Source organism: Parasteatoda tepidariorum, chromosome X1 (assembly GCF_043381705.1).
Source record: "Parasteatoda tepidariorum isolate YZ-2023 chromosome X1, CAS_Ptep_4.0, whole genome shotgun sequence".
NCBI classification, from domain to species: Eukaryota; Metazoa; Arthropoda; class Arachnida; order Araneae; family Theridiidae; genus Parasteatoda; species Parasteatoda tepidariorum.
In genome coordinates this window covers 67,880,825-67,892,714 of record NC_092214.1, presented here as the reverse complement: position 1 = coordinate 67,892,714, position 11,890 = coordinate 67,880,825, and the positions used below count along the sequence as shown (strand labels likewise).

General features: G+C 29.9%; 1 protein-coding gene across 1 annotated transcript; it reads right to left on the bottom strand.

The window, feature by feature from the left end:
• Positions 1-4,517: 4,517 nt before the first annotated feature.
• On the bottom strand, positions 4,518-4,958 carry LOC139426988 (uncharacterized). Its single transcript, XM_071187267.1, has one exon. It carries the CDS (start codon positions 4,956-4,958, stop codon positions 4,518-4,520), a length of 441 nt encoding a protein of 146 aa, XP_071043368.1.
• Between the last annotated feature and the right edge of the window lie 6,932 nt (positions 4,959-11,890).

Sequence of the window (11,890 nt, the reverse complement as noted above, 5' to 3'; positions counted from 1 at the left end):
GCGGAATTCAGCTGAGTTTTCAAAATTACGATGGCTCAATTAAGCCAATCAGAAGCCTGTATTTTTGTAAACATATCGCATTTTGCAATATGTGAAAATACAGGTTTTTGATTGGCCAAATTTGTACACATTAATTTCGAAAATTTAACTGAATTCCGCCCTAAAAATCCATGGATTTACGAAATGTAGATTGTGTTCATACGATAGAATAGATTAATAAGGAAGCCAACACAAAACTGAGGGATTTTACACTGTAGTGATATTTTGCTTAAAAAAAGTTCATTAAAGAGGGAAACGTAAAGTAAACTTTCTATTCGATTTTGGGTCCCCCTCTGGGGTGGGGGCCCGGGCCAACTGCCCCGTATGCCCCTGCCTTAGTCTGGCTCTGCTTCTATGGTCCTATAGGTTTGGTTCTATCTTTGCCAAAGATCAACTAGCATCTCTCTCACACTCTAAAATACTGTTTAACGTCATCACGGTCGATATTTGTTTTTGCCAAAAGTTTACATTTGGTTCAATTTGTTTAATAGGCAGATGAAAGCATTTATTTTGTAATTTTTTTGTTATATATAGCTATGCACTATCTGAAATAAAGGATCATCTCTGAAACTTGAACTTTATTTAAACAATTTTATTGATATGGTTAAATATAGTAACCGTAATTCTTCGTTTAATTGGATGTGCGGGGGACAAGTACTTTACACTTAATCACATGGCCACTGAAATTCCCGGGCATTTGTAATATCGTTTCATGAACTTACACCAAAGACATTGCATGGACGGGTGACTAAATGTAAACAATAGTGCCGGTGTATTTCTCAAACCGGTGTATTCCTCTGTTTATATCATGTTCACAAGGCGATGTGTGAACAAGCTTGATATTCTAGAAAGTTTTATTATCGTGATTTTTTTAAAGATTTATTCGTAATTTAGCCATTCATAAGAGTTTTCTTAATTCACATATTCTAAAAAGTCTCGAGCCGTATATAAATCTTAGAAAATTAGTATCACAGCATAAACAAAGCGTAAGGTTTGCCATGCTTTTATTGCTATCCTACATTTGGCTATATTTGTGTGAATGCAATTTTTTTAGCATCATAGCATGCTTGCGTAATTTTCCATATTCGTTTGTTGTTTGTTTCTTTGAAATTCAAATTGAAGGAAAACATTATATTGTTTTTACTGCAAGTATAATAATATTGAACAGAGCACTTTTTCAAGCTTAAGCGTAAAAATAAATAAGAAGTAATAATCCAGAAATTTTATGACGAATTTCGACCCTTAGCACCACCTGTGCTTAGCTTTACATGGTCAACTATTCATATAAACCACTTGTATCATTTAATATAACAGCAAAAATTTAAAGAAAGCTCCATTCGGAACAATTGCAGGGAGAAATTACAAAATGTATGGAACGAACTTGATTACATATTTAGGTTTTTGTTGTGTGACAAAAAGATCACACATCAAACTTTTGCAACTGAAAACAAACAAATTTTATATATCTTCTTTAATTTTGTTTATCTTTTATTGTAATATGTGCTTTATATTTCGAAGATATAATTTTTAAAATCCATTCATTCAATTCAATTATATTATAACCATTTATTATATTATTATATTTGACAACCATTGATTTTCAACAAAATATCTTTTTATATATATTTGTTTTGAACTAAATTTGTGCAGGGATAAGAAAAAAAATATTGTAAGGCATTGATTTACAAATGTTGAAAATAGACTAAGGAAAAACAACTAAGTCATTCATTCTTATTATTCCCAACATATTAATTAAACAAAAACACATGTGTAGTCAATTTCATGCTTGAGTTACGAAAGCCAAAAAGTAAGTCTCACCGCGATAAATTACTCTTAATCATTCTATGTGACTTCAGAGAAAACTCTCAGAAGTGTTTTGCATGTTTTGATTAAATTTAAATTACGCGACCTGGGATAGGAGAAAAAAGAAACAGTGATCTTCTAACCGTGAACCCTCCTTTCCACCCAATTTTCTTTTTAAGTTGACTGGGTATAAGGAGTTGCAAGCGTCCCCTAGCGGCGATGAGAGGTATGGCAGCATGGAAGTGGAAGATAAGGTCCAACTGTCGGTTTGCGTGATATATTTGATGATCTACACCGCCCCTACAGATTCCTCTTGGTGCACAGATAAGAACAGTGGCCCTGTTATGCGTCACCCTTTAACGCCTGTTAAAGCCTTACCCGCTATCAGTTCGTCGGGTTTAAATTTGCTAATGTCCGACTCCGTGTTAATCCCTTGAAACATTAACAGATACGTTCTGTGGCCCTAAGTTCCGCTTTAATTATTTTCAGTTTGAAGTTGAATCACTTATTACATCGACGGGATTTTAACCTGACCTACGATTAATAATGTCGCCTAATTTAACAATCATGAGTTACATAAGCTATTAAATGATACAACCAAACTTTGACATTTTGTAGTCTTTATAATACAAAATAATCATAAAAATGAAACTTTTCCCCAATGTATATAACTCGCTTAGGCATATTAATTTTCACTTTTGGTTTTCGTCCTATATTTAAAGTATGCGTATAGATAAAAAAAATAAAATAATGAAACAGTCCCTACTAAAGGAGTTGGTCTAAAAAATAAAAATCCGTTTGACTGTTTAATGAAACAGGGAGGAGTTGAAAAACAAGTGTTTTCAAAACTACTAGAATATGTTAAAATTTAACTAAATTTCTGGCTCTATGAGAAAAACAAAAAACTCGGTAATTTTACCCGAAGTACTTTGCTATTGATTTCGGTAAAATTAAACATTAAATATAATGTTATAATATGCGATAAAATATGGTAAATGTGGCACAATTTGGTAATTTTATCATAGAGCATGGCATAAAAACAATTTATTTTGTTAAATTAACTTTCACTAAATGTTTAGTAATAAGAACTGTAGTTTTGAAAACCAGAATTTCTGGCAAACCGTTACCAAATGAATAGAAAAATTACCAAATGAATGGTTTATAAATACTGCAGGATTTGGTTTTATTGCCAGAGTTATAATCTTTTTTTTATCAGAAATGTCATTACCAAGCAGTGATTTTACTATAATTCTGTTTTTCTCCAAGCGATTAATCGAAATCCCTTCAAAAATTGTCAAATAAAGAGACGGATTTTGATATTTTTGACCTCGCCTTCCTCACAAGGGATTTAACAGCTTTTGATTGTGTTTTTGTTCCTTCCGCGATTAAATATTAGGCTGATTAAATATTAGGCCCCAGGAATATAATTCGTTGTCTTCATTTTCGTCTTCATTCTAAAATAAATAAAATACATTAAAGTTTGTTATTACGGAACACAATGTACATTTTAAATGACTAGTATACATTTATTAAATTTAGCCTTTATTTCATATTAATTATTCGTTTTATTTTAATTTTTATCTTATGTTTTTTTATTTCTATTTTATTTTCAGAACTCTTTCTCATTTAATTTTTGTTATCTATTTTCTTTTGCGTCAGCTATTCCATATAGTTATTATTATATTATTTAATGTCAGTTGTCTCTTTTTTTAAAAAATTATTATATTATTTCGTTTCAGTTTATATTTTTGAGATTTGGAGCTATCACATACTAACATTTTGTTGATAATGATCTTCTATTGCGTTAAAAAACTATTTTGAACTGTTCTCCTATTATACACTGGTGAGCAAAACTTAAGCAACAAGTGCGTTTTTTGTCATAACTCCACAAGAAATCATCCGATTGACATGAAATTTGAATATGATGTACATTATTTTGTACTTAAACGATGGTAAAAGAATAATGGCGCAGAAATGAATATAAAGCTTAAAGTAGGGTATGGAACAAAAAAAGGCTTTATTTGACATATAGTGGCGTTACACATGATTGCCTGAAGAAGCGTAAGTACAACTGGCAGATGTTCCCTAGTATGGGATATGCCCTCCCCTTACTGTAATTGTTGCTTGGCATCGTCTCTCCATGCTAAGCACCAGATTATCCAGGAGTTCTTGGGGTAAACGTCTCCATTCCTCCTTTAACGCATCTTTCAGCTGATGGGTGTTACCAGGAGGATACTGTCGTGTCGCAAGACGTCTCCCTAATGCATCCCACACATGCTCTATGGGATTTAGATCTGGAGAGTAAGCTGGCCAATCCATTCGTGTAATATCTTCACTTTCTAGTAGCTCTTGAACATTAGCAGTACGGTGTGGCCGGGCATTGTCATCCATAAAAATGAAGTATGGCTCAATGGCCCCTTGGAACAGACGCACATGGGGTAGGATTACCTAGTTGCAGTAGCGGTCTCCAGTTACAGAACCTCGGTCGAAGATCTGAAGATCAGTCCGCCGTTTAACATAATGCCCCCCCAGACGACAACTCCAGGACCACCGTAACGATCTCTTTCCGCGATGTTATTGGGATGAAATCGAGCTCCAACCTCTCTCCATATCAACTGACGTTGAGAATCGCTTGTAGCACTAAAACGACTCTCATCTGTGAAGTGGACGCGACTCTATTGATGAGGTGTCCAGGTTTCGTGTTCTCTGCACCACTCTAAACGGTGCCGCCAGTGGCTAACTTTTAAAGGTATGCAGCGTTCAGGACGCCTAGCAAATAAGCCACCTCTGTGGAGGCGTCTGGCCACTGTAAATCTTGATACTTGCCGTCCTGTCACTGTGCACAGTTGCTGAGATATAGCGCTCGCTGACTGAAAACAGTTTCTTTTCGCCTGGAGGACAATGTAACGGTCATCTCTTGGTGTTGTTTTCCTTGGACGGCCACCACCAACCTTCCGAACAGCTGTACCAGTAGTTTTAAAGGCATTCCAAGCACGAGAAACAACACTTTTGTTGATCCCGAACTCTTCGGCGACACTGGTCACACTACGCCCCTCCTCAAGCTTCCCAATCATTCTTCCTCGAGTAAATTCCTCTAAATGATTTCGTGAAGACATGTTTCACAAAACAAATCACTTGCACTTGCAGCGAATGTCTTTAACTACGGTGCTCTTCATCCTTTTATCACAGCCTTGATCTGCACGCGCCGACCAACAAGGTTTAGGTACACTTACATCACCTACGACGCTTTATTTCGAAAATTTGCATACAAATAATCTTTCTACTGAATTACGTTCATATTATACTGCAATTTCATGGCTATCTTATACTTTGTTGGGGAGCTGTGGCCAAAAAACCACTTGTTGCTTAAGTTTTGCACACCAGTGTATTTGTGATCGTATTATTAAGGATTTAATATTTATTTTGTTGTCTAGACAAGTTCTATTTTGTTTTTAGATTAAATACACTCTTTATTCTTCCAAGGAATATGCAAGTTATTATTTTTTTTAAATCAAAGTTATTTTTCTAAAATGGTTTTAACAATTATGCACATTCATTTTTATATTTTATTGCTTCATTATGCTCATAAAAATTAAAATAAGTCTGCGCTAGCCAAAGAATTCTATCGAAAATGTAAAAAGAAAAAAAACAACAAAAAGATACTTTAAAACTATGTAGATTTAAAAAATTCCAATATATAGTAAAAATGAACTATATTGCAAGAGCAATCATTTAGTAATTATAATAATAAAAATAATACAAAACTTTTTGAATCTTTGCAGAAAAACCTCTAATTAAATATTAATGAAAATAATATTGAAAACACTCACTGAACTTTAAAAAAAATATTTCTATTTATTATTTTTTTGACAAAAATTTGTGATAAATGCAATTGTTTTTATGTAAAAATTGAAGAAATATTTGAAAAAATAAATATTATAATTAAAATCATTTACTAACGGAATTAAACTTCAAATTCAAATTAACTTCAAAAAGCACTTTATTTATTTCAGAACCTGAAAAGAAGAGTGATTCTTTTATTTCAACTATGAATAAAGATAAAGGATATGCTCTACAAAGTTATATGAGATTAAGTTTCCAATTATCATGCTTTAAAGTAGTGTAAGTATAATTGATTTATTAATATAAAAATGCAATTTTTTGTGTATATTTTTATTAAAATTGAGGAATTGCAGTGAAAAAAATTTAAATAGAGTTTGAATTGAGTTTAATAATCACTTGAATATTCTTTCAGTTTAATGGAGCTTAAAGAAATGTTCCTTTAAATGAAACCAACTAAATGAAAATACTTTTGAAAGAAAATCGAAATTCAAAAGATGATTCAAAGACTTAATTATAAAACAAAATTGCTCTTAAAAGAGAACTAAAATTTAAGAAGAAAAATTTTTGTATGGTGCCTTTTTTAATGAACTTTTATTGTACTTTAAAAAACAAAAATATATTCCTTAAATAGATTTTTTCCTGGCTATGGAAACGGAGCAAAATGATATATTTTTATTTACGTTTATAAATATATTTTTATTTTGTCAGTACTTGTTAGTAGAATGAGTAACAAGAATTGGCGAACAAATCGATTAACTTGGTTAAAATGTTGTTTTCAATATTATTTTATATAAAAGTAACAAAATGTGTAATTAGTATTTGCAATTTTCTAGAAGGGAGCTGTGGTGGCTCAGGGGATAAACCGTTCGATTCCCAATGTGGTAAACAGGGTTCGAATCCCACCCATGGCTGGTAGATTCGAACTCTGCATCCGGCTCGCACCGACCACAGTGCTGATGTAAAATATCCTCAGTGGTAGAAGAATCATGGGTTTGAGTCCCCTTGCTATCAGGCTAACCGTGCGAGGTTTTCGTGGTGACGCAAATGTGGGTTAGTTCCATCAAAAAAAGTCCTCCGAGAAGACAAATTCCTCCCTGTACTTGATCTAGGAACTCCCTTGTCTTCTGGATTAAGTTCAAAATTACAAGGCTATGGAGTTGAACATTGGTAGACGAAAACTGGAAATTGGGTCAGCTGTTTTAAAATTAAAAAATTTTCAAAAGAATTAGAAAATTAATTATAAACTAGAAAAATTTGGTTTTTAAGAACTTATAAAATTTTATAGCTCTATTGAAACAAGTAGAATAAATATTAGTTTACACAATGGTATAATAGTAATTTTTTATCAGTGAAATAGGAGGTGCAATTTCTTTATGCTTCATACGTTTGATTCGTCTAGTTCTAGATTTTTATTTTGAAAACGCCTTTTTTATTTATTTAATTATTTTTCTACAAAAAGTGTCTCTTTGAGTTATTTCGATGATAAATTTGTTAAATTTCTGTCCATTTTTCTATTTATTGATTTATTTATTTTAACCTTTCTCAAAACTAGATATAATTTTTAGTTTTTTAATCAAAGCGAACAAAATAAATATAAATGCGAAATGCTCCATTCTAGTCTCTTTGAGTTACTTCGATGATAAATTTGTTAAATTTCTGTCTATTTTTCTATTTATTGATTTATTTAGTTTAACCTTTCTCAAAACTAGATATAATTTTTAGTTTTTTAATCAAAGCGAACAAAATAAATGTAAATGCNAAAAAAAAAAAAAAAAAAAAAAAAAAACAACAGCAAAAGAATTGCTTCGTGAATCAAACTTCATTTCAATACAAAATACATTTTTAATTTACAAAGTAGCAAATATAATTTTTTGCCGGTGAAATCTATTGTACAAAAAAAAAAAAAAATAATAATTTAGATCGGTTTTATCAAAGTATGCTAAAAACATTTCACTAAACTTTTGTAGTCGACTTTTTTTCTGTAAAATTTCTGATTAAATGGATCGATTAAGTTTAAAAGGCAAGGAACTCCATTATTTGAATTAAAAAATTGTACAGTTTTATTCAAAACTGAAATAAAATATAAAAATATAGTAATATAGAAAATATAGAGCAACTAATTAGGGGTTGAAAATATTCTCTTAAATAATTATTACTACAATTATTAGGACAATATCCATAAAATATTTCGTAAATAAAAAATCTTTTTGTTAAACATAAATTGTGCCAGAAAAAAATTGAAAAAAATATTTAATTACTGAAAAATCTTATTTAAAAAGAAAATTTAACCGAAGAAATAATTTCAAAGTAGAAATTTCTTTGCTTTTAGAATCCATAACAACACACAGAAAGAGTGATTTTTTTTTCATTTGAATAAAGATTACAGATGTAATCCACTTATTTTACAAGATTAAATTTCCAATCATGATGCTTTAAAACTGTTTTTTTAGCACAATAGATGTATTTCTTTAAAAATAAGAAAAAATTAAACTTAAGTCAAAGATGAAGGCATTAGAATAAAAAGAATTTAAATAGACTTCGAACAGAATTGAATAATCGCTTAGATCCTGTTTCAGTTTAATGGAGTTTAATGGAAAAGGGTGTTCTTTTAAATGAAACCAACTAGAAACTGAAAACCGGTTTGGAAGAAAATCGAAAATCTAAACTATGAAGAAAAGAGTTCAATGCTAAAGAATATATTCATGAAACAAAATTCTGCTTTGAAGAGATGAGAATTATGGAAGAAAATTTCATGGAATGGTTAGATACTCATTTTAATGAATTTTTGAGTGCTTTTTTTGAAAAAGAAGAAGTATAAAATAGAAAAAGAAGAAATAATTGAAGAAGCATATTTGATTAGGTAGATCATTTTTGACTGCAAAAAAAGCTTAAATGATGATTTTTTATTTGTCTCTCGAAAATGATCGTTAATGCTTATGTTATAAAATGTGTAAATACTATATTAACATGCTAGAGTAGATACAAATTTCTAACTTACTTTTAATAAATAAGATAAATGTTGAAAGAAAAATTATAGTTTTTTTAGTGCATTTTTTTAAATATGAAGCACAGTATATGTGTATTTATTTTATCCCCTTGACTCTGAAGTTTTAATAAATATATTTCTCTTTTCACTAGTTTGCATTAATTTAGGACAAAATAAGTGAAGAATATTTTATTGAGAATTTCAATAATTTATGGTTAGGAAATACAACCTGAAACACCGCTGTCTTTTTCTGCGTCAAATGTAAAATCTTCCAAACACGGCTCACTTCTAAGTAATAGTTTCTCTAACTCATTTGCAGTTATTCCGATCTGAAAGAAACTGTTACTCATTATTGAAATTTCTTTGATTTACAAAATCCATTATTGATAAGTTTTTGAACGTGAATGAAAAAATTTATTTCTTTTTATTGAATTTTAAATTTCTGTGTAAATGTAATTCTGATAATCTAACAGATTTTTTAGACTATTACTGTAACTATTTACTGCAACTGTTTAGACTATATCTATTTGACTGTTTTTCATAATTAAAAAAATGCAAAAATATATTTTTGCTTGTAATTGGAGAGTCAGAAAAAATATATAAAAGGGACACAGGTGTCCCATATTCGTCAAAGGGTTAAATAAATTAAAGCAGTAGTTCATTTTTTTTTAACAATGGAACTCAGAGTGATCACTTATCTATGGGTGGCACCTTTAGACCTTATGAATTATTTTAAGCAATGAAAAATAAATATTAATCAACGAAACATTATTCGTTATTTTAGAAATATTTTATGTGGAGAATGGAATTTTTTCATCGTATAGTTTTTTATCAATACTGGTCTTAAATTTAGATTTTATATTCGACAGTTCAATTCCTAGATCTGAAAGGGCATCCGATCTATTTCTGAATTTGATTTTGGAGTATGTTTAGGCTAAAAATTAATAAGTTGAGTTATGGTTTTCGACAAAATGAAAACGAACAAGGATTAAAACAATCACTGAAAATGGTTGTCAGAGAAACATATTCCTTTATTGAATTGATCATTTGTTTGATAGTTGAATTTGATAGTTTTATTAATTGAAAAGTTCGATGCAAAATACTAATGTAATTTATTTTAATGCATATCCTTCTCATTATTCATTCAAGTACAGTACACCAAAAAAGACGCTCCAGGGCTTAATCTAAATGGTTCGAGGAGGCGACTTCAAATATACTAACTAATTACAGCAGGCAACAGTTTAAGTTACGAAATCAGACACAAAAACGTACTTTCTCTGAATGAACATACTTTTTTTTCGACGGATTCGGATTTCTGACCCCCGAAATATCGGGGGTAGCCGCAATCTGGGAAATATGGCCGCCATTGGATTATTATTTTTCTGTATTTTGCCATATCTCGAGAAATTTTTAATCAAATGAAAAAAATAATTGCCCACAATTTAAAATTTGTTTATCCAAAGATAAAAAATACATTTCAGTAAATATTTATGATTTTTTATAATTTAATTTAATAGCCAAAAACATTTAAAGAAGTAAAATATAAAATTTTTTACATCATTTTAAAGTATGTAATTTTACGTGGCAAAATACAAAATTTGAGCGAAATCGGCTGAATAGTTTCTGAGAAATCAAATTTCAGAGAAGTCATGTATTTAAAATTCGATTTTTTTGGTATTATTCTTACAATTCAAAATTTTTTCGACTATTATTAAATAAAATAATAAAAATATTGAGTATCTATTAAAATTAATTAATTGTTTAAAACAAACAAATTAATTGTTTTAAAACTCAAATAAGAAATTTAATTTTTTTGCATTTGTCATGTTTTTATTTCCGTTTTTTAGAGAAAAAATCCCTTTTTGGAAAGTTTTGCTTTCAATTCCCTGAAGATTTTTGTTGAGTGCAATAATTTTGTATCATTTATATATTTTATATAATTTAATTCTATTTTTTCCCTGTGAATAATAAAAATATACTTAACTTTTATGTAAGACGGCTGACATTTATGTTCAATTTTATCATTTTTTGTAATTATCAGGTGCTGCATATTTGAAGACTTTTTGTTTTTAATTTTTAAACACGCTTTTTTCTATAGCGAATGACAATAAACATTATGACAACACAATTACTTTTTATAACTCAAATCTCAAGCACATTTCATGTTAGGTTGTTTAATATTTATTTAAGTTTTTAAAATATTTTCCCCACTTCAGACTGCATATTTACTTAGTTAATTTTGCATCAACGAATGAACCTAATTAAGAAGAAATTACAAAAAAATACTGATGTCAGGATTGCATAAAACATTCACCAGCTAAAATATGCTTTAAATCTCTAATTTATGCCTATGACACATGTTATCCATAAAATTGTTGAATTTCACCTTTTTAAATTTTTCAAAAGTTTTTTTTTTCAATTGTTTTAACCAACTTAAGAAAACAGACTACAAAACGACAACTCAAAGCATTTTTATATTTTTAAACTTCATCGAGAATAATAATCATAATAAATAAAACAATACACCAAACAAACTAAATCTGACTAAGATTTTATTTTCTCTTGGAGATCTTAAACAAATAAAAGAAATAAAATGGCTTCGTAATCAATATTACACACGGGGATCTAACAAAAAATCAAACTACAACGCTAGTGAATGAAGATGGAGCAAATATGAATTTTTTATCAAATCATTTATTTAAAAGACTCCTGAAAATGCAACGCTCAAAGCAAATTATCTTAAAACGAGCTTAAAGAAGAAACCTCCAGGGCATCCATTCCACTTGCCAGGCATTCATCCAGATAAAAATAAATAAATTGTATGCCCAAAAAATGAACAAAATAAACATCTTCTTTTTCTCTTTAGATTTTTCTTTTTTTATCTCTTACTGTTTTTTCTTTTTAAAAAAAGATTGGGATAAGTTGAAATTCCCGCAAATGAAAACGTATGCGTCCCATGTGTTAGAAGAGTAACTTATTGGCATTACCACTTCTGGGGAAATCTTCGCCAAACGGCTGCGTTGACAGAGTCTTGCCATTACCATTGATCAAAGAAGATGAAGGAAGTTGATCGATTTTTTTTTATTCGATGAAGGAAGTTGAACAAGGATTTGCTCCTACTCATTCATCATCGTACCGTGCAGAAAACATGTGACGTCGTCTGTCAAATGGCATACTTGGCGTGCCATTCCAATAAATATATTTCCGAGTATTACTCCA